This window comes from Dromaius novaehollandiae, chromosome 13 (assembly GCF_036370855.1).
Source record: "Dromaius novaehollandiae isolate bDroNov1 chromosome 13, bDroNov1.hap1, whole genome shotgun sequence".
Taxonomy (NCBI): domain Eukaryota; kingdom Metazoa; phylum Chordata; class Aves; order Casuariiformes; family Dromaiidae; genus Dromaius; species Dromaius novaehollandiae.
In genome coordinates, this window is record NC_088110.1 from 18418713 (window position 1) to 18442263 (window position 23551).

At 44.0% G+C, this 23551-nt stretch overlaps 1 protein-coding gene across 5 annotated transcripts in view; it reads left to right on the plus strand.

The window, feature by feature from the left end:
- WWOX (WW domain containing oxidoreductase) overlaps positions 1–23551 on the plus strand; it is a 509240-nt gene that overhangs the window by 303491 nt on the left and 182198 nt on the right. For 2 of the 5 annotated variants that reach the window (XR_010391474.1, XM_064519734.1), the window contains one exon: positions 12841–13077. The exons of the other annotated variants lie outside the window; for them this stretch is intronic. Coding sequence is in view for 1 of the 2 variants with exons in the window: in XM_064519734.1 (XP_064375804.1) it covers positions 12841–12846 (6 nt within the window). In the remaining variant the exon portion in view is untranslated. Of the gene's footprint in view, positions 1–12840; positions 13078–23551 lie in introns of those variants that run through there. 5 annotated transcript variants of the gene reach the window in all.

Consider the following 23551-nt stretch of genomic DNA (forward strand, 5'->3'; position numbering starts at 1 on the left):
TAAATTCTTCTGAATGTTAGAACTATTTATTAGGGACCTTTTAATGGCAGTCCAGTTATTTTATGCTTCTGAGCAGACAACAGTGTTTATAGGAATATTTGCCATAACAAGTATGGACTCTTGTGATAAACTCTAAGTCCTGATCACTTTAATTGCTAAACATTTATGGTATTTTATTCTAATGGTTATAATGTTTTCTCATGATCCCACTTTGTTCTTTTTTTTTTTTTTTTATGTTCTCCTTTTGTGAGAAATTAGAAAAATAAGTTGGCAACCAAATTGCATTTGAAATAGGAGCAGTAAAGCACTTGGGGAAAAAAAGTCAATGCAAACAATTCCTGGAACAAAGTCCTCTTTAGCTGGTGCACTCGAGTTCAGAGCTGACGAGCAGGAGAGGCGAAGGGGCTATATATACTAGAAAACAGTGAAAATTAATGGGTACTTTATGTACCAAGTTAAGCTTCCTTCCCATGCTACATTTGGTTTGAATGGAGTTGCTCTCCGTTCCCAATTTTCCGGGCGGTGTGGCTGGAGTAAAGCGGGGCTAGCGCCTGCCTGGGGGCACTCAGGAAGCCAGCGGTTGGGAAGGGAGCTGGAACGTGAAACCTCCTTGGTTTCCGAGGGTGGTGTTCCCGTCCTTAAACCGCAGCAACGCTGACCTTCATATCACAGAATTCCTTTTGGATGAGGTTAAAAACAGGTAAAATACTGCTTTCCCTGGTTGGCAGCTATCATTTTATTTACTTCAGTATCCCATGGCTGTGGCCGTGTCCAGTGATAACCGGACATACTCGAATTCTGGTGTGGTTACACCTCGCAGGATCCTTTACGACTGTCCTGCCGAATGTCGTTGCGATTCTTGTTAAGGGTAGTGGTGGTCACCTCATCTCGTTGGCCTTCCGGAGATGTGCTCTGCGTGCTCGATCTTGCTTCAGAAATGCAGCCTTTGCTTCCTGAAAGTCCCTGCTGCACAACTGTGCTTAACCATTGCATCGATAGCTTACGTCCATTAACAGAGGTCCAAAAACCAGTTTTAATTTAAAAACCAGATAAGGAAAAGGCTTCTGTGAAAGAGTTATTGCAAACAGAAATCTAAACATTTTAACTATTATTCCCATTTTAAATGGCATTATGTGTGCATACACATATCATGTATGTAAGTATATATATATTTTTCATCAATCTACTTGCTCTTTTTCTTCTCTGTGAATCGCAGCGTGCGTAGCACTGATGAAGGTCAGGCAGGAAACGGGTTATCAGCATCTTACACCACAATGTCAAAATACTTAAAAGTGTTTACAGAGCCCAGTGACACTCAATGAATTTAAGACTGGCAGACTAAAGCAGAAATAAAACTATTCTTATTCTTCTAAACTAGAACAGAGGCCTTGGTGGTTTATGGTTGTTTTAAGGTCCATTAATCCTTGAATCATGAGGCTGTGTAAAAAATGACAGCTTTAACATTCAGTCCCTGGGTTTATTTAAAATGTTTTTACTTCAACACTGTTTCTAATTAATAACAGTGACTGTACAACCCGATTCAAATGTATCGAAAGCGGGAGATGGGGATTCGCATTCCTGCCTGGGACATTTTATCAAGCACGGCAGGGATGTTCAGCCCCAGCTGGCCGGTGCCGGCGCGTCGCAGGGAAGGGCTAACGCTAACGCGGAGAGAAGCAGCCTCCGTACCGCCGCGTCTTCTGGCCCCTGTGCATCTGTGGGGGTCTGGGCCAAGGGAGTGCGGTTGCGAAGCCAGGCGGCAGGGCGGTTGGAGAAGCGTGCATGCGATGTGCTCGCGTGGCACGTGTTCGTGCTCAGGTGTCTGCCAGCGCCTTCCCTCCCGGTCCATGGCTGAGCCTCCGAAGGTGGGTCCCTGCAGGAAGATGTTTAGAAAAGGGCTGCGTAAAATAATGCATTGAAAATAAAATCGAGCCGATTGGTTTTGGAGGCCACAGATGTGTTCTTCTCGTGTCAGCTGCAACCTGGTAGGAATGCTTTCGATAAAATTTCATGGGAGTGCCCTGTTATACTCAAGAATACACTTTATTGGAACCCACTGGTTTTTCTTTGGCTCATGATTAGGATCAACAGAACGGTGCTGATACAAATATTCGATTTATCTAGTCAGCGTCATTCGTCACAAATACCAGCTTCACCGACGCATTGAAGGAAGAGGCGTTTTGTGTATCCCACAGTGGTTCTCTCTCTCTCTGCCAGTGCTGCTTCTAAACAGATGTTCGTAGAGCCAAATATGTGGGCTTAAGCAGAAAACAATTAAACAATAGTCGTTTGAAAGCTCTAAACTAAGCAGTGTTCAATACTACATTGGCAGGAGCAGAACTAACACTTGGCACTGAGTAATCCGTAGTTCAGCTAAACACTTGGGAGAACCCGGGGGAAAAGGTAGCAGAACAGAGCTGTCCTGGCTTCGCGGGCTGGCAGACGTCGGGTGTCTCCGTGTAACCTCACTGCGATCTGGATTTCTCTGCTTGCAGTAGGCTGCGAGACAAGCGGCAGCCGATCGAAGACCTAGGACAACAACGTCTGCCTTCAGACAACTAGGAGACATCTGCAAGTAGCCCACGACCGTGGAGTATAATCCTGTATTTGGACACAGGTAGATACCGTGTAAAGCTTTGACTGGATAGAGAGCGTCCACCTAACAGGAGTCTTGAACACATTGGGGTTTCTAGATGCTTTCCAAGGAGGGTATAAATCTTGACAGATACTGGAGGCACTTACTGTCCTCAGTGATGACTATTTATCTCCTTTCAGTTCATACCAAGGCTGTTGTCAGCAATGTCCTTTCTCCCGTTATTTTTTGCCTTACCTCTTGCTCCTCTTGCCATTCAATGCACGATTTAAAGTCATCTTAGCTGGCCAGGAAACGTAAAATAAACCTGGATGCCAATAGAATAATTCTATATGCCACAGTTCCTTATAACTCTGCTCTTAAAATGACAAAAAAGTGCCGATTACTTTTCTCCCCCGTTGCAGGCCCCCAAAATAAGCTCTTCAGAATTGCTTGCCATGTCGGCTAACGGCACCAATTAGCAGAGGTCTTGCTAAATTCCCCTTACCTGGTGACGTCCTTTAGCTTCTGTATTTAGCTACGTGGAAAAACCCTTTTGACAGAACAGTTCAGATTCAGAGAGGCCAAAAACCAATTTTTTTCAGTAGGAGCAGTTTTTCTGTAAAGGAAATAGTATCCTCTGGTGCGGTATTACTGTATTTCAGACTTTAATTTGTGTGTGGTACTTCTATCTTGTGTGTTCGGTAATTGGCCTACATAAAATCAGGGAAATGTCTTTCCTATAGCTAAAGTATGAAATCCTCCATAGACTTCACAAACTTGTTTGGAATTAAGCTGGTATTTTGTGAGAAATGTGAATAAATAGCCAAATAAAAGGCAGTGGGTGTATATTCTGTTAACAAGCCATCCTTGCCATCAGACTAGCAGGTGCCAGAAAGGCAGAAATGAAAGATTTTGCCTAGAAAAGTAATTTGCGGGAGCAAAGACGAAACATATTGGTGTCCATGTATCAGCAAGTCGTTATTTAGTGAACTTTAACTCTACAATATTTGCATGTAACATTTGTATTTTTTTTTGTTGATGGTATTTATTTTTTAAAGGTAGTTTGTTAAGATACCCTAAACCTTGCTTGGGAAATGTAAACTATAAAGACATCAGTTGCAATGAGTTCAGGACAAATCTAAGAAGCGAGGCAGGTGGGTTGGGTTGGGGACGAAGTGAGCGGATGCAATACGTCTAGCGGTTGAATGACAGCCGCTGTTGTGCGTTGGCGGAGGGGATGCAGCGTGCTCTGCCAAAGCAGGGTGCTGCGCTCTCGGTGGATGCCCTCCTGCGCGCTGCACGCATCCTGCATCCCGCATCCCTGGTACCGCGCGCGGCTCTTCCCGCCGTTGCGAGGGGCACAGCATCTGCATCGCCTGGGCCTCCGGGAGGCCGTGGCAGAGTTTTCCTCAGCCATTACATATATTATAAGCTAAGGCAAGAAAAGCATGTGATGTAATTGGCATTTTTCTGCCGAGCGACTGACAGTGCTTTACAACTTATTTTCAGCAAGTGCGCTGCGGCTACTTTTGTTTCTGGGAAATGACAGTGCCTCGTAAAGGAGGACAGCGTAAAGTAGATTAGCTTTTCGAGCAGGAGTAATGCCATTATGACATTCTCTTGGACACTTTTCATAGCAGGCAGGAAAACCTGAGTCCATTTTTTTTAAGATAAATTACAGCACAAGAACAAAAAAAGACAAGTACTCTGTCATCTTGGCATAATGCTTGGGATTTGTGACTATCCATGCGTACTGCCTATACTGTGCTGTACATTTACACACGGAAGAAATATTGCTGGTCTCTACTGCTGCACCATGTTCAGAGCACCATAGTAAATGTAGTGTCCATTAAAGCGTCTTTATTTTCAGGGGCTTTATAACTCTGATAAAAATTCTTTGTGAGCTTTAATAGGACAGAAAATCAGCCCAGCAGAGAGTTATTTTGCAAAATCTTAAAAATGAAATGTCAGCTTAAAAAAAAAAAAGTCCCTTTTGTTATTAGTGTAAAACATTTATATAAATGTTAGCGTGCATGTATTGCTGACCTTTGCACACCTATATAAAGTTTTTGTTAATTGTGTGGGAAAAATGGATGTAGAAGGAGGAAGTAATTTTTTTTTATAAAACCTTGACTACGTGGCACATTTTTTTGACTTTGCATGGGTACCTGATATTTTACTTACAAGCAAGATTGTGTATTTTACTCCAGAAACCAGAAAGTTCTTGCAAGTATCACTTTAGATGGGGATATCTACCCATTTTTGTCTTTTCCCTTTAAAGAAGAGAATTATAGCTCGTTCAGGAAAAGCAGTGTGTGCACGTGAACTTCCCTGAAAACTGCTGCCATCTGCGACCGTAGCGGAGGGTCGGTGCCCTGACGTCGAGCGGTCCAGCGCTTTGGCCGAGCCCCCGCCTGCGGTGCCGGGGACGTGGGCTGTGATGGGAGCAGAAATGGGGGCTTTAGCTGCCCCGTAAAATCTCCGCGCGAGGCCGCTGCGCCAGCTATTTTACGTCGGGATAATTCCCCCCAAGGCTTTACTCAACAGCGGGCTGTTTAGCTTTTCCCGTTCCCGGGGCTGCCATTCCTTCCCGTTTTGCCCTTTTCCCCGTGACTTTTAAGCGCGCGCCGCTCGGCCTGCTTTCGTCCCATTTTTCTCCTCCAGGAGGTGGTAATTCTATTGCTCAAATGGATTCCTGCTGGTTGCCAACACAACCATGTAATTCCGAGGGGAGAAAAATGCCTTATCTGCAGTTTTGATTTAAAGCAATTTCTTGAAAACATAATAAAGTTTCTCACCAATGGCATTAAAGTTAATAATCCTTAATGTTGAAAAGTGGTGGTTAAAAGAAATGAATGAGCACTTGAAGGTTGCACTCTTTTATTTTAGCAGATAGGGCCTCACTTTGGGTTCGAATATAGCCGTACCTAGCGCGGGCACGTGGGGAGGGGAGGAAGGAGAGGGAGAAGAGAGCCTCCCGGGCCTGGGGCCTGTCTCCAGACCGTCCCGAATTGCGTCCCCTAAGCTTGGGTGAAGGCGAGGTGGTGCCTGGGCTGCTCCCTCCGGACTTCTGGTGCCCCAAAGGAGACAGCGCTGAAGATGAGGGGAGGAGAACAAGCCCGTGGCTGCTCTGGGCTGCTGCGTTGGGCGGCAGGGTGAAGCACCGAGCACTGCAGCATCCCCGAAGTACGGGCACGGCACAGCTGGACGTGCCGGGGCTTTGCTCCTTCCTCCTTTCTCCTCCTCCCCCTCGCGTGGAAGAGCATGACCTAGATTCGTTCACTAGGAAGCACCTTCCTCCGCCGGCCTGGGGTGTGGGAAGGGAGAAGGCGTTCGACCAAGGAGGTGGACTCTATGTCCGCAGTCCCTCAGTTTATTTTAGATGTGTGTTTTCTTTAGCTTCTGTTATTTTCCCTTATGTATCCTCTTAAAAAAAGTAAATCCTTCATCTACTTTAAAGGTTTTCTTTATATATTTATATATATGCATCAAATTCCTGTTTAAATATCTCCTTTCTAAGCTATGTGAACTTAGGTCCTATAAGCTCATACTCTTTAGTCCGTGAATCACCTTCTCTGCTTTTCCTAATACCTTTTCAAGTGCTATATTAATATCATTTTATAAGGTGGTGACACAATATTCTAGTTGGGCTTTGCTAGAGAATTAAATAATCCTGTCCTAACTTCAGTGAGCATGCCTTCCCCTCTGGGCAACTGTACCTGTAAGCATATAAAATAGAAGAGATGGGCTTGCAATCACTGTTTTTTCCTATCATTTCATCCTTTTTTTTTTTTTTATTAATGATGGGTCTGCCGTTACCCCAAGGTCTTCTTGAATTCCTTCTGCTCAGATTTATTTGGTATCTGCTTACCACAAGCCAATGTGTTGTGCTTTACACGTGTCAACATTAATTTCGTATGTCGTGTGTCAGCCAAGTTGGAGGAGAGGCCCAAACCCTCGTCGCTGGGGGTTTTTTTAGTTCGTTGTTGTTGTTGTTGCCTCTTTGTTTTTTCTTGCCTCCTCCATGGTTCATTCTCTGCTAATTGCGCAATGTCAGCAAATATAGCTAGTTTGCCGTTGCTTTTTTTTGACTGGGTCATTTATCTAGATTAGATACTGGAGAGAGCTGCAGAGCAGCCTCTGGGGAGCAACGCTCGCCGCACCCCGGGGCTCAGCACCGCTTGTTGCGTGCGTGTGCGTGCACATACCATCCTGTGCATCGCCGGTCTGGAGCTCGCCGACCCCAAAGCCTCGGCTAGGCGGCCGCTACCCGCCGCGCAGCCCGTGGCCCCTGCTGCTCCGAGCAGCTTTGTGCCTAATGCTCTCAGCATAAAAGGATTGTTTGCAATATTTGGTCAAAGCAAAAAAAAATTATTTTTAAGGGGAAATGCAGTGGTATATTTAAGGAATAGGTATTGCACTGATAACCTGGCCTCCGCGCGCCGGGGGGGCGGCGAAGGCGACGGCATGTCTGAGCTGCGGACGCCCCGCACGCACGTGCACAGCTGTGAGCACCCAAGCACATCCCGCCGTCGTTCCCGGCAAACTTACAGGGAGCCGAAGATCCAGCACGCGAAACTTTAGCGGAAAGTGGTCTGGTATTGTGAGAAAATCACATCTTTGTGTGTGAAGCCGTCATTTTTGGCTGCAGCTTCCTTGCACAGTTGGTCGGCTGGAGCTGGTTGGGGTCTCATATCTCTTGAATTCTTGTCGGCTGCTGTCTACCAGATTACTACTGTATTAATTCCCATGCAGCCTGTCTGCTCGGAGAATAGAGATTATTTTAGATGGTCCACATTACGTTTTAAGTTGACAGATTTAACAGCTATGTATCTCCAGGGAAAGTGGTCTTTCTAACTTTTTGAGTTAGCAAATGCTCCCTGCTGATATTCATTGCTCTTTTACATGTGTGCCAGGCCCCCTGGAAGTAATTAGCAGCAGGATAAATACCTGGAAGATTATAAGGTTTACATTTTATTAAACATTTTTGAATTTCAATACCTTCCTTGTCATGAAAGCGCTTCTGATAGTGAGCATACACCCTCTGATAATGACACAAATCATACTGCTCTCAGCCGTTTATCGGCATTCATACCATTTGGCCCCCGCAAAATTATTCTGTGATTTATTTTTAAAAGCAGCAATCTGAAGGATGCAGCGGTACTTAACACGGCGGAGATAAGTTGCAACAAAATTAGCGAACAATTAATGTAAAAGGCTTTGTTTAGCTCTTCAGTTGAATTTGTATATAAAAGTATTTATTTGTTGTAATCCACTTTACATAAAGTGCAGCTAATTAATCTGTAGCTCGGTCTTGCTGCTGTTGGGGAGGCAGATGGTGCGGCTTCTCCAGCCTGCCGTCTCCGCGGCTGGGCACCGCGCGCTGCGTCGGGAGGGACGTGGGGCGGTGTGGATGTGCCGGGAGCCGCGTGTGTTTTTCTTCCAGGGCTCCCCGCAGGTCCTGCCCCGGAGGCCGGCGGGTCGCGGGGTGCGTGGAGGGGCCGAGGGTGCTGCAGGCTGTCGCCCCGCGCTGCCGGCTCCGCTGAGCCTCTCGCACGGGTTGGAGGGTGGCGAGTTGGGCTGTGCAGCTTCCTCGGGGTGCGGAGGGAGCGGGCTTTCCCTGCAGAGCAGTAAACAAGAAATAGAGCTAAGCTAAGCATGAAGAGCTGTGATTTGCATTGGCTTCCTGGCTGGTGGGATGCACAGAGCCCCGAGCATCCCCAAGGACTCTGCCAAGAGCCCCTTCACCCTCTTGGGAAAACAAAAGCAGCCCTTACCACTCAGATTTTTTAATTTCCTACTTTTCTTGGTAGGGAACACCAAATGTGACACAGCGTACAACGCTATGGGGTACAAATAAGCAAGTGGTGTGATGCACCTTCTGCTGGAGCCTGTTCGGTCTCTCTGACCTGCACAGCCCTTAGATTTAATAGTGCTCCTCGGGCTGCTTCCCTGGATGGGAGGATTTCTTCCCAGGCAATCAGCGTTCATTCTATTTAACAAGTTTTATTTTATTTTATTTTATCATTTTGTTTCATTTCATGTCATTTTTTGTTGTTACTCGGAAAGAAATTTCTGCGAAAACAAAGCCACACATTCTTCCCTTAGACATATGTCTTCTCCTGCCTGAAATGTAGTTCAGAGTTTATTAAACAAGCCAGAAAATTGCATGCTATCTCAAGAATGTGACTATTTGCTACTCTCCCTGAGATATGCCATATGCTTAGTAATGTTGTCTTAGTAGAGGAAAGGTCTGCTGTTAATGACTGCATTTATGTTATCATATAATTTTTATTGGGCGATTCTCTTATCGGACATTATGAATGTATGTTATGTTTGGTCAGTGCATCGTATTCTTTGGGAGGGGGAAAGGAAAATCTACAGTCGTTTGTGAAAACAGTGTTGCATTGTTTCTAATTGAGAAGGCAGTGTTTTGTTCTGGTATTTGGTGTTACCGATGGCATGCAAAACAAAACATGCTATCATTTTCCAGGGTTTTATAACGACAGCATGGGTTCTGCATCTGCTTAGTTTTCACAGATGCAATATATTAGGCAAACTCAATACAGAAATTGTTTGACAAACTGGTTAAATGCAGTATCAAAATGATGATTTTCTGAATAGTTTTGGTCATCAAAGAAAAAAACACTTAAAACTGTATTTGTCTGCTACTAATCACAAGAAAGATGCTGAAACACACGTTTTTGTAGGAGGGCTTAATATTGACATAACATTGAAATCCAGCCTTTTCTTATGCAAATCATGAAAATATATACATAATTATAGGATGTTTTGCATAGACAAACACATATTTGCATACAAGAATATTTTGCATTAAAGTGTACAAAGATTCCTGTCTTTATCTAAAGTGCATCTTTTGTTGCTTTGCTTTGACTGCGCAGTGTTTCAATACATCGTGTGCCTGGATCGGTATTTATTTCAGTCAGTGAGAAGACTCTTTTCAGCAGCGTTTGGGTGCAGCTCTGTAGTAGGGATAAAAGAGTAGAAAACGAGGTCTTACAAAGAAAGTTGTTAATGCTCTGCATTTTCAGAATAAAACCAGAAAAGTGGGACCTAAGCTGGGGGTTGCAGAAAGATTTTCACCTCAAAGCTTTTTTTATTTTGGTTTGCTTTTGTGTCTTGAATGCAACATTAAATTGTATTATGTAGCTAAAAATATAAAAGAAGAAATATCTATCTTTGATTAAAAAGTAATTTCGTCTCTGCTACGTGGAATGTTTTAATATTTGCAACAGTTGTAAGCATGTTTTAGTAAAACCATTACAAAGGAGTGTGCAGAATAGGACACCCCATTATGTCACTGGTACAAGCGAAACAATTGAATATGACCCAAGGGTGGATTATTGCCACCAAGAATGTAGCAGAATGTGCATTACAGTTAGCATAATTGCACAGCTAACTGATTCCTTTTCCTTTAAATTAAAATTGCAATAGGAATCTACAGTATCTAATTTTGCTTACCAAGTCATTTAGGAACTGTTTGTAAAGTAGAACAGACTGCAAGTAATATAAAGAAATGGGGGAGAAAAAAAGCCCTTCTTGCATAAATTATTTTCTACAAGCAGCTAAAAGTTCTGGACCGGAGGACTCTGGCAAACTAGCACAAACTTTGCAGAGAAGGCAAATACGCGCTCATGGTCCTACAGTCCAAACATAATTTTATGGAGCTCCAAAAGTCCAACTGGTTACAACTTATCCAGCGTTTAATGAAACTAAGGAGGAAAAGATGATGGAAATATGGTTTCTTTCAATTTGTTTCTTATGTCTGAGATAATTTGGTCTCTATCTGGATGGAGGAAGTCTCAAGGGACAGCAGATTCAAAGCCTTGTGTTATGTGCAAAAAGTCTAGTTTTGAGTTAACGGTCCAGGCTTCATTAATGAGTCTTTCTTACTCCCGTAATTTTCTTGTGAGCTTAAATCTATATCCCCTTCTAAGTGCCTTATGCTTGCCCGAGAAAGTTTGTATATTTTAAAAGCTAATATCACGTTAAAATCCCGACTACCACAAAGCTGAAAAGCTACCAGAACGTTTTGGCTCTTTTTTCCAAGTTGGGAAATGCATAAGACACAAAGCAAAATAGATACAGAACTTGGCTGAACTTTGCTTGGGTTTTGCCAATGAAAGCTTGCAAAACGCAGCCAACTTGGCTATTAAAAAGAGCCCTTGAGCCAGCACTAATTATGTCAACAAGTAGTTCGTGCTCGGTGCTCCGCGAGCCCTGCGCTTTTCCCGGGTGGGAGGATGGATGTCAGGGATGCGGGGAGCCGAGCAGCTGCTCCGCTTGCCGTTGCTCCATTTAAGGGTGTGCTAACCTTGCAACAACCTAGTGACATCACCATTTTTCACCTTCCTCCTTTCTCCTGGGGTACGTCTCCGCAATAAGCCGGGGGTGAAAAGGTTTCCCGGGCAGGCAGACAGCCCGCATGACGAATGTGCTGAGGAGTCAAAGAAAACCTTACCCTGCCCTACCTAGCCCCAGTCCCTTTTTGCACCTCGGAGCCAAGTGATGAATGTTGTGCTTTGCGCGGAGGGAGGGTGTGAAGGGGGGGCGGGAGGAAAGGAGAAGCAGGCTGTGCAGCACGGGGGCCGCGCTCGCCGGGGCCGTGTGCCGCTTTCCTCCCCGGCCGCCGGTGACCGCGGCGTGTGCCCGACCCTCACCGCCTGCTTCAGGTGTTCCCCCAACAGGAGGTTCTTCATTTAAAAAATCTGCGCGGTATTTCTTTGCTAAATAGCTCCGTGTTATACTCACCTTGGCAACATCTGGGAATTGCAGATGTTTGCTGTGCTTTTTTATTATTTTGACTCTGTTTACTGTGTCCCAATCACTTTCACGCAAAACTAAGACATCCTCCGTACGGCCCGCGCTCTGGAGCCTACCGAAGACCCCGCCAAAGGAGGCCGTGGGATCGTCAACGCTGCGTGATTTGTTTATACGTCATGTAGGAGACTTTTCAGATATTTTAATTGTCGTGTTAAGATTTGAGAACCATTGTGATTGAGCAAACAGGCTTTTAGCTAATTTAAGTTGGAATAAAAGTGAGCGTTTCAAAGCTGTATGATGGGAATAGCTCATAAATGAAGCGTTTTTCCCCTTAGGGATATAATCAGAATGCAGAAAAATCCCTATAGAGAAGACATTCATAAATTAGAAAAAAAAAATCGCTAAACAGAAGCATCGTATTGCTGGATGTTAAGCTAGAGGAATGCTAAAAGGACCCTGGCCTTGTTTGTAAAGTTGTGAATAAATCTGTTAAAAATATTGAATTTATATTTAACTTGAAAAACAGGGTAAGATCTTTTATTCCGCACTTATAAGTTTGAATACACTTTCAGTTGCTCTTAGTTATCTCAAATTAAATCTTAAATTGAGCTTGTGGTTCCGTGAATTAATACTCTGGCCTTTCAGCTCTTTTGCTGAGGTCATTCAAATCTAATGGTAGAAATGGTCACAGGGTCAAGTCTTGGTATGTAGAGTATAGAAATGGCTTAATGATGCCGGCAGATGTTTGCATTCTGCATGTCGGAGCGGTAATGCGCTGGTGGGCCCTGTGAAGGCACTCGATTATCGCGCTATTATATCTCCAGCCTCTCCGAGTTGCGAGGTAGGGAATAAGAAAGCATGAAAATAAGGTGAAGGTTCTGCCTTCAGCCAACACAAATAAGCAAAATCACAGTTAATTTTCTTCCTACGCCCTTCTTGACTGTCCCTATTGTGCTTCGTCATTGTCAGGGTCTTGGGAGGTCGCAGGAACTTAAATAAATAGGCTGCAGTTGGCCAGGAGAATCGAGACGCACAAGAATGACTTTGAAATGCTTTGGGTTTTCCTATTATAAACCAGAACTTAAGTATTACATTTACCAACTTTATATCTAGTTCTCTGTTAATGTCATAATTCTATAAAAGGTCGAAAATAGCCATGAATATGAAAATAATAATAATCACGGTGAAAATATTAATAATCCAGGAGCCGGTGAAGAGTTGCGTAGTGCCAGGAGGGTCCTGTCGTATGGGCTCAGCACTGTTGGTATAAGTAAGTGCAGATTTTGTGTAAAAACATTATGAGAACAGGACCTGCACATACACAGTAGCCAGTTTTAATCATTTGTTAATTATAAGGATATTGAAAAGCAAGTAACACGTATGATTGCAGATTTCACTGGAAAGCCCAAGCTTTGTTTTTGTTTGTCTGTTAAATACAGAATTGCATTCTTAGTGCTTTTTTTTTTTTCTTTTTTGTTGAGATGTGACCTCTATTCCACCTCCTCCTGACACGCTGGTGCAGAAGGGCTTGTGCTTTTCCACTCGGACGCGCGACACGGCCAACATCACTGAACGGAAGGGATCCCAGAGCAGCCGCCTTCCCCTGTTTTGCTTTTAATGACGTTTTGCAAAACCATATCCCTAGACTACAAATTATATATGAAATTTCATCCTTTCAGTCGTTCTTAAAATAAAATTAGAATACTTTTAAAAACAAATGAGTGAAACATGACTAGGGGCGGACAAACCTTTTGTTTAGCCATTCTGTGGACCAACAGCAGGGCATCTTTGATGTTTCCATGATTTTTGCTGGTTGTCTTTCCGTGTTCGTCGCTGCCGCGTTTCTCTTTGCTCAGTGCAAATAATTAATTATCAGCCACGATGATAGTTATTAAGCATGTAACAGTAACATCTCTTTTGCAAATGCACTGCGGTTTGGAGCGACTGCATGGTAAGTTTATCCTGTAATAATGTGATTAACGGACTCAGACGGGCTGAACACGTGATGTTGCATAGGCGCAAAGTGCAGCAGCTTTGACAGCGGCTGGGGGCTCAGCCCAGCGTCGAGCCGGGCTCCTGTGCCGGGCTTCTGTGCCAGGCTCCCTTCCTCACCAGCAGCGCTACCCGCGCAGTGTTTCTGCAGCGAAGGGGCCGTGGGAAAGGCGGATGAGCAGCGGTCTTCAGGCTCTCCCATCACTATCGTTGCAAATAAATAAATAACTGAAGTCCCGGTCCCGTAGCCAAATGCCACTTGCAGGTTCCCCGCTGCGGGCTTGCGGGAAGCAAGGCATGGATGGGCAGAGCGCCCCGTGTCAGCCTCCAGTTCCCCGGGCGCCTCGGCTGGGCTGCCGCTCGGGCTCCCCTCCGAAAGTGGGGCTCCCGAGGAGCCGTGGGTTTACTCTTACGGGCCAGCTTATTCTCTGGGCCGGCTGGACCCCGGGAAGACTGCCTCAGGAGGAAGATGCTCCGACCCTGTAGATAGGATTCAATGCGAGTGTGTCTAAAGGTCCAAAACAATAAGAAATGGTGATTAAATTTGAGTCCATTTAATCCATGGCCTTCATTTTCAAGGTGTTTTTATGGCTTCGTGCGTGGAAATGCGTGTATGCCTATAGACTTCGCTTACTGGCGTTGTGTTGGTGTCAGAAGATTGCAGGTGTTTCCCTTCCTCCACCACGTAAGCGCAGTAGGATCTGAGCAGAGGCGGCTTCTGGTCGCTGTTGGCCAGAAGACGGGATCACTGAAACAAAGATGCGTCACGTGTTGTGCAGGCAAGTTTTTGTTTTCCGTCAGCTGGATTGCAAATAAAGGGATAAATATGCGTTGCCAGAAAATGGATTATTCTTTTCTTTTTCTTTAAACACTGCGGGATCTCTCCCTTCTTCCGCCAGGAGACCTCCAAGGTCGCCAAATTAAACCTTTGTACAATCCAAAAATTGAATCTCAGTACATCCATTTTCCTAATACAATTTCTGCAATACCTATCGGTGCTGACAGTTTTGGTCGCATATCTCTATTGTGCTGTTCAGTTTTATTTGACAGTGCAGGATGGCATCAGCATGTATTGGAGGTAACATCTGAGCTCTGGCTGATCTCTCGGGACTGCTGTACTACTTTACCTCCTTGCCATCATAAATGGATGTTTCTGTCATTCCCTAAGATTTCCTCCTGGGTTAGGCATCTTTCTTTAATTATTAATCAAAAGCAATGTAACAATCATTGCAAACAAATGTATCGCTGTACGAAAGCGAGTCTGTTAGGTGCAGTGTTGGTAGTATCAGTGGAACAAGATTTGGATGTAAAGGTTGTGATCTTGTCTTTTTCGCACCTGCTCGATACATAAATTATTATGCAAGTCTGAGTATTGTAGTTCCCCGCTGCAAAAGGCAGAAAGTAAGTGCAGCCGGCTAGCTTTTCCTGCAGCGCTCAGACTGAGCAGAGGACAAGTGACTTGTGCAGATCTGTGCCTTCGCCGGGACAAAAATGGCCTGAGTTTGAATGCAACCGTATGCTTACTGCTGGAAGAAAGAGAGCACAAGTACAGACATGTAAAATCCCGTAGCTTTTGGGTTGGGTTGAGACTGGTTTATAATGTTCTGTTGTCCTTAATTTTCACGTACGTTTTGCTTGCAACTGTCGTGCTCTCGAAAGGAAATCTGAGTTTCCCGAGCCCGCGTGTCTGTGCACGGGTCAGGTGGGACCGTTTGGCTCCCACGCTGCGTGCGCTCACGTGGTCTCCGTTCAAATGCAGGATGCTCGAGTGGTGCCTAGGAAATACCTGCTTTAAATTAAGCGTATCTCGACAGAGCTCAGGGTGGAGCCATCACAGACGGCTGTGATCAGCACGGACACACTTGGAGTTTCCCCTGCGGAGCCGTGGGAGGGAGCGGGCGATGCCCTCCCACGCCTGGCACCGCCGGGAGAGATGGGACTTCATCACGAAAAAATGCTACTCATGGTCTCAGAAATCAGGGATCAATATAAAAGGCATACGCTCGCACAGAAACAAAGCTAATAAAACGCATGCGATCAAATCTGAACTGCTTGTCTCTGTGAGGCACTCATTTAAAACATCAATTTAATACACTTTTCCTTGATAAAACTCCTATTAGGTGTTGGCGTAGTCATCACAGACAGTGTTGCCATCTTAAATAACAGATTGAGGGTAATTTATTGGCTCCTGCAAATCAGCATTCTATTGAAGGTATTTATTAAGCTCTAAAATAAATTATACATATTTCATCGTGTGCATTATATATGGGGACAGTGCATTGCATTGCAGTGTGTAATTTTTTCTTCTTGAACTTCTTGCAAGTATCCATTTTCACTGAAGTCGATGCATAACCTCAAGTCAGGCTGTCAATTTAACATTACCGTAACCATATAAAAACGATCAAAGAAACCCTGCTAGCATATGAACTTTAGTTTTTATTTGCATCCACTAAGACTGTTGCAAATGTTCTATCTCCTTCAACAAACCTATTGCTATTATAATAATATGAATATGTGCGCTTATTAAAAAATCAGTTGTGCAGCTCACAGTCACCCTTCAAGAGGTGCTGAATGTAGTTGCTCAACTAATAGGGTCCTCGTTTCCAGCTAACCCCGTGTCTTCTTTATAGGAAACAGAGATCAAACTTTCCAAAGCAATTAAAAATTGCTAGATATGCAGCTGATACGGAAATGAAATTTGTATGAATTCTTATTTAGGCCGATTTGAAAAATCTGAACACTGAAATACTAGCATGGTTCCAAATTCTGGCTTTCTACTCCCAGAAAAAAAGTGAGCTGTGCTGTTTAATGAAAGTATTTTTTTCTGTAATATGTGCGATTTGGACAGGATTTCTTCCTTAAATACTACTGCACTTAGGATATAATCACTGCATGATAATGAGGAAGAGATCAAGGTTCCAGTTCTTTACCTCTTGCTCAGTGTCATTTGGAGGATTCAGCCTCTATGTGTTTAAAAATATGTGACCTCAACCTGGCTCCTTCTCCTTTTATAGGACTTAATCTTAGCTAACTATCCCAGTCCTGAGAACAGAGGAATGAGAATCAAGTAATGTTTGTAAAGGTTTAGGAAGCCACGGACTATTAAAAAGATATTTAAACAAATAAGAACAGTGATGTTAGCTTCTAAGATTATCCCAACTACTTTTTCTTGATTTTATCTTGATGTGACTCAAAAATAATTTTGTGATAGTCGTGTGGGAATTAACAGCAATTTATAGATAAATTGAAGCTATCTGTAAGAGAATGAATCTGATAAATTTCTTTGAAATTATTAGCTGGATCTGTCTTTAATATGCTTCCTATATAATGTACCTAAATGTTATCCTGAAAGTATTTTTAAACTGCAATATTAAATATATATTGAATATTTGAATATTTTATTGATGATTAAAGAAAGAAAAAAAGCCTTCTAGGGTTCAGGGAAATAGATATTTCTGTGTATAACAAGACACTGATTTTTTTTAAAAAATGCCTAGTTTGTGGGTGCTACATGTATTTCAATGAACGAACCCTTGAGTTATTTCTATTTGCATAGAACATGAAAGATGCAAACTACCACGACTAAACTCATGCCGATAGTCAGCATCCAAATTACAAATGCCCTTAATAGGTCCCTCAGTCCCAGATTCGCAAGAGACGTTCCCATCTGATGCCGTCAAAAAATACGCGGAAAACCACGTTGCCTTCTCAGGCATGCTGTGGGATTTTTGAACATCGGGATTTTCCATGGGATGCATGGGGCTCTGATATAAATTAGCAATTGAATTTGCAAGCGTTAGGCACCTCTGAGAATTATTTGTCCCGAGCATTTAGGTTTCTGTGGTGCAGAGTAACTGTGGACGGTCCTCCAGGACCCTGCTAGGGCTCCAGTGCGATGGTAGGACAGACGTGGGTGAAATCCACTCCATGGAACAGTGAATCCTGTAGAACTGAGGGTAAAAAGCAGAGAAATGCTAATAAAAAGCTCAGTTTCAAAGCTAGGAACTCAAAATCAGATTCTCTGTTCTGAGTTTCAGCAAACTGGCATTTAAATGTATAAAATACCGGTCTATAAGCCTAAACAAATGCTTGGTCTCACCAAGAGGAAGAGGATTGTGGTAGGTGGAAGCGTCGCTCCCAGCTGCCGGGATGTTTCCCACGCCTTTGCCTTTGCTGTTTGAAAGAGGACGTGAGGGAGATGCCTTGCTCGGGGTAAATCTGACTTTAAAACTCAGATTATACAGCAAGAACCTAACGAATTGCAGAGCGCATCTCTCTGCTCGGAAAAAGAGTGTGGGAACATGAGCAGTCTTGGACTGTATGTAAATTGTTTCATTGTACCTGCTAAATATAACATGAAAAACTTGAGACTTATAAAATGTCGCCTGCTCTTATCGAGCTTCGAAGAGATTACCTCTTAACAGAAGTTTCATTTTCATTTCCTCCGACATTTACTGAAGTGAACGAGGGCCGTGACTCCTTTATTTCCTAATCCGAGCCAGCAACTTGCTTTTTTCTGTGTTTTATGTCATTTCATATGACATTGCATCAAGGCAATTCAGTCCTGCATGCAGTTGAACCAAAAGCAATTTAAGTCAAAAATGGACAAATATGGATGTCATTTATAGAGCTTGTTCAAAGGTCTTTGACACAGCTCAAAGCCTGCGCACTTCGGAGGTGCGGCAAGGGTTTTCTCCTCTTATTTCTGAAGCCAAACTGGGGAGTTTTAATCGAGTGGGGAGCAGACGATACTTTGTACTTGGAGCAATCCTTCCTTGAACAAAAAGAGTGTTCTCGCTTCTATTATTTATGGAAATTTTTTAGAAGAAAAATACAGGATTCAATAGAAAAACCAGTGTAGGGGTCTTAGTGGAGCCGCCTTGCAGGTTAAAAGCCAAACGTAGCGGTACCGTCCGTTGAAACCCAAAAGCCCAGGGCACAAAGCTGGAGTGTGATGGGGGAAATAAGTTACATGATGCTTAAAGATGCTTAAAAACATTTCTTTTACTTGAGTACCGAAGAGTTTCTCTGAGGGAGTAGTTCAGTAGCGATCTGCAAATAAAATCATAGCGGCAAATAAAAATATGCAACATGCAAATGTGTCATCATGTAAAAATAATTTTTTTCTCTCTTCCTCTACCCTGAGCATTCAGCCGATAGGATTCACACGTCCTTTGCTTGGGATCTCAAGAAACACTTGGAATTGCCTACAAATGCGTTTCTTTAGTCTTGGTTTTGATTAGGATATGTTTCGAAACACTCAGATGTCCTGGTCTGAAAATCGGACAGACAGACACACCGCTGAGGAGTGTTTCCCTGCGGCTGCGGATGTCCCCCCTCCCTGCCCCCTGCCTTCATGGCTTGTCCCTTCCCCTGGAGCCTGGGGACTGTTGATGCTTTTGTAATAAATGTTATTTTGTTAATTGAAGTATGTTCGAAATCGCCAGCACGTATTTATTAGCCATTGAAAATACTCTGTTTCTGTCTGTTGTCCTGGCAGTGTGGCAAAACAGTGCCACGAGAGCTGTGTGTCATTAAGAAAGTATATTGGCAAACGAAAGGACAGTTTATAGATAAATTTATTATAACATGTATGCTGTGCTTTCAGAAAAAATGCAGTAATTAAAATATTGCTGCACTGCTGGTGAAAATGGGTTTAAGGACCCTTGTCAATGTTTTGCTAATTAATTAAGGAACTTATTTTAATATCAGAATAACATCATCATGGCTTCTTGAAGCAATTAAAGTGGTGAATTACTTGCATGCCCTTACGTTTTATCTTTATTCTAGATCTTTTGCTACACTCTTTTCCAAATAGTAAATATATTCAATAATTATATCTGATAACATGTAAGTAGTTTTATAACAGATAGCGAGATATATAATACAGATAAAAATGGTAGAGATTACATCTAGTGGATGTTACATTTGTTTGATAACTGTAGCATGTGATGGTTGCTTGCCGCGGATTTCAAAGGGCTCCGAAAGCTTGATAGACTGATAGGGCCGTATGGAGAGCGCGTTATTTCCCATGCCTCCCTAACGCCCGCCGTCACCTCGGGAACAAAACCTGCTTTAAGCGTGCGCAGCAGCAGGGCTAAACACTTTAGGGGGAAGATGACAGTCTGTCTAATCCAGTTCAACCTGCCCACGAAATGGGAGCCGTGGCCACTGTTTTGTAGAGAACTGATGATGGAAACCAGTTTGTAAGCAAGTGGTTTCTAGCTACTGCTTGTTGAGTGCTAGATTCTTAAAAAAAATAATAATATTTAATAGTATTTAAGACTTTATCACACGTAGAAATTAATAGCAATGGGAATGCTGCTCCAAAACTATTGCAATTTTCAGATAGTCTTGAGATGAAACCGAAGATACCTAGAAAATGCTGCGTGCTGGGAGCTGCCCTTGGGCTTCCCATGCTGCTCGGGAGCCCCGGGCCGCGAGGGCTGCGTTAGCAGCGCCAGGCTGGCCAGACCCGCTGACCTTACCCGTCTCGTCTCAGCAGAGCTCGGGAGCGCGCTAGGAAAGGCGGCGGACGGGGAGCGGAGGCGGCCGGAGCCTGCACCGGCGAGCGTGACCCCGGCGGGGTCTGGAGGACGCGGCCCGGGAAAGGCGACCTGCTGCGTTGCTGAAGTGCACTTGGGTGAAATATCTCCCAAGCGCTGAGCAAACATTACAAGTAACGAATCTATTTAATGGAGTGTATTATTTTATTATAGCTAGTTGCTATAATAGGCAGTTAAAGCATGATAAACAAAAGCAGCAGCAATGTGATGTACTAGGAGATCAGATCTGTTTCCCTTATATTTGTTTTGTCAAGTTGCATTCATCCACTCTCTGTTTTGTTTGGTGGGCGGTCATCAAGGCGTGAAATAGCTGCCTTCCCACGTTAGCAAGCCATGTAAATTTTGCTTTGGGAATGAGCTCGTTTCAGGCAGCGTTCCTAATCACGGTGCGTTAGCAGCCCTTGCGTGGGGACGAGCACGGGAATTAAATGTTTTAATTCTTAGGGATGACATGATTGGAAGTAATTTACTAATCTGTGACCTGGATGAAGCTTAGCATGCGAAGCAATGATAAAAAGTCGTAAGTGTGTCACAAAGTTGGCATATCAAAGTAATTGAGAAACAAAATAATATGGTGACGCTCAGAGTGTTGATGCAAATGAGCATGTCATTAAGCGATGCTCTGAACCAAAAGGCTGGCAAAATGCCTTTAAATCAAGTATTCTCCTAATGCCAAGATCAACATGTTTATTTTTTTCGTGTTAGAGTTTACTAGCCTTTTTACATTTTCTCCGTTTGTATAGGTTGACTGTATATTTTTTTCCTTTTGAGAACTGCATCCTAGCAATGTTATTGCTGTCCACTACACTCCTAATGGCAGAGTAACACTGAAAGCATAATTACATTTCCTAATTATGTGTAATTAAGCAAAGCCCAGATGATGTATTCAGTGAGCTTGTGGAATAGCCAAGGGTCAAGGACTTCTGGAATTTTGTAGCATTTTTCTAAATAAGCACATTATACTGTTTAAGCCAAGAAACAGTTTTGAGCAGTCTGTTCTGTAAACCTGCTTAACAGCTAAAATATATAGTATTCATTTATTTAGCTGAGTAAGGATATAGTTGAGATTTCCTCCCGCCCGTTTTTAGATTTGTCGTACTTAACCCAGGAAAAGGGACTTTAAACTCAGCACCATAATGTTCTGCATGCTGACAAGCTAAGTGATATTTATTTTTTCAAACCTTAATCCTTTTGAAACATGGAGAAATAAATACATCCTCTTATCTAGCATATGCCTGAGACTGGAAATAAATTCTTATTTTCTTGTAGTCCTGTACCAGTGGTCTACAATGAATAATTTGGGCAGTCTCACTGAATATAATAGGAAGAGCTTCTCTATTACCAGTGATAATTATAAAGCTCATAATGGGAAACCTCCAAAGCCCTACCATCAATCAGGGAAAATAAACAATGGAAAATGAGAGGTATAGAGAAGTGGAAATGGCGGAAGCACATATGGAAATGCAATAGTTTCTGCAAGGTTATAAATCATGGGGGAGTCATAATTTTAAACGTAATTAATATTCTCCGATTAAAACGTAACTTTCTGAGGTCCTTAGCAGACGTTTTTGCAGTCAGGAACCGGGCGAGTCGGCGCGTTGGTGATGGGATTAAGGGGACTTTCACTTCTGGAGCAATAGGTCGAATACGACCGGAGTCTGCAGTGCCTCGGAGTTACCGTTTCGCAGCTGTGCTGCGGCTCTTGTGACGAGGTGTGTTGCTTTTGGTGCAGACCCCGGCAGGCGAGGGTCCCCGCACCGAGCCCGGCAGTGCAGACCAAAGACGCCGGCCTCCGCCGTCCCGAGGCTCCAGCCTCGCCGCGCGTCCCGCTCGCCGCGTTCTCGCCGCGGGAGAGGGCAGAGCGGGCGGGCGGCGGGCCAGGGGCTGCCGCGGGCGGCCCGTCGGCACGGGTGCCGCTGCGTGGGCGACCGGTTGTTTCCTGCACGTTTGGCTCTTCCTGTCTCCCGGACGCCTGTTCTGGAAACCAGAGGCGAAGGCGAAACAGAGCCCTGCAGAGCATCGGCACCATCTGCGCTCCCACCCGTGCCTCTCCGGTGGAGGCTGGGAAGGACCAGCCCCGGGGGGAGACCCTGCACCCCGTTGCCTTGCAGTTAACACATCTACACCAGTAAAAATTTGCTGAAGTTTAGTGAGTAAACAATCTATATTTTATTTATATATAAATAAACGCACGTTTTGATACGCTCCATTGAGTGCCCTTGGCTTTTTCCACGGAGCAGCGTTGGAGGCTTTGCGGCTGCCTCCGCTCCCACGCAGTGCCAGCCTCGCCGAGCCGCGGCGGTGTCGTTCTCCTGTAGGCCCACAGTATTAAATATTTCCTGGAAATATTCTGCTCTGGTTTTGGAAGGCTACGGGAGGGAAAGAAGCGTGAAACATCAGCGGCGAGCGTGCTTCAGTTGCAGCTCCTGCTTGGTGCTGGATTGCGAGGGGCGCCCGACGCCGCGCGTGGCTCCTTGCGCAGAAGGAGCGATGCTGCTAACGGACAGGTCGCTACGCTTGCAGCAACGGATGAGCCCTAAACGTGAGAAGATCTGCACCAGATACAGGAGTTCTTCCTAAAACCACGTTTCTACGGGTTTACGGCGTTCACGCGTAGTTAAACGCGCTGTGCCGTGTGTTGTATATATTCAGGCTTGCAGTCCCCATGCATTCCTGAAAAGAATATCCGGCGTTGTCGTGAGGATTAAATGTCCCACGGGGGATAAAACACCAGAGAAGGGAGGACAAGGAAATGTGAGCTCTGCAAACCAGCAGACGCAGCACCGTAAGTCCATACGTGCTGAGGACCGGCGTGTGCAGAGGCCGCGTGGTCCTTGCAGCTGGGCAGAGGCCAGCGTGGAGCCGAGCTCCTGCAGGACCCGGCTTATAAATGAAACATCAGGCGTCCGACGCTGTAGCAATGGACACGAGTGGGAAAGAAGCTCTATTCAGATATCTTTACTCCCATCTTAAAATATTCATATGGTTAATATTTAAGTTTCAGACAAGTGTGGCCAGCGAGAGAAGGTTCTTCTAAATGACCCCATTTGTGCTAATGTAACAATTTAATGAAAACTTCAGTGCTTATGTTTGCATAATTTCCATCCATTTTTTGCGCTTCTGATTATTAAAATTGCTCACTGAAGGAATGTCTTTTGTTTTGTTTGATTTGCGCTTTCCCTTTGGTGAGAGTTGTAATAGAGGCGAGGAGATGCATTTAGCAGGCACAGTCTCAGGAATGGTTAGCTAAACGGTGCTGCAAATACTCCCAATTTTTCCCTTTGTTCTTCTACATATGTTTAAAGATATTTCTGTTAATTTACAATTTGAAAGGTGGGTGAGGAGCCGAGAGTTTGAAAAATAGATTACTGTCTTCATTAATACAGGTTTGACCTACAAAGTCTTCACGTACTTAATGATTAAAAACCAAAGTACTAAATAATAAATTATAAGAATTTATAGGAGTCATCATCTTGAAATTAGCTTACTGAATGTTCTTATCATAATAAATCTGAGTGGGTGTCTAATTTAGTGTTAGCTGACTAAAATTATACGTTGCAGTCAGATGAAAAAAAAAGAAAAGAAACTTTTGTTTCAAGACAAATGATAGGAATTTAATCAGAAGTAACCTGAA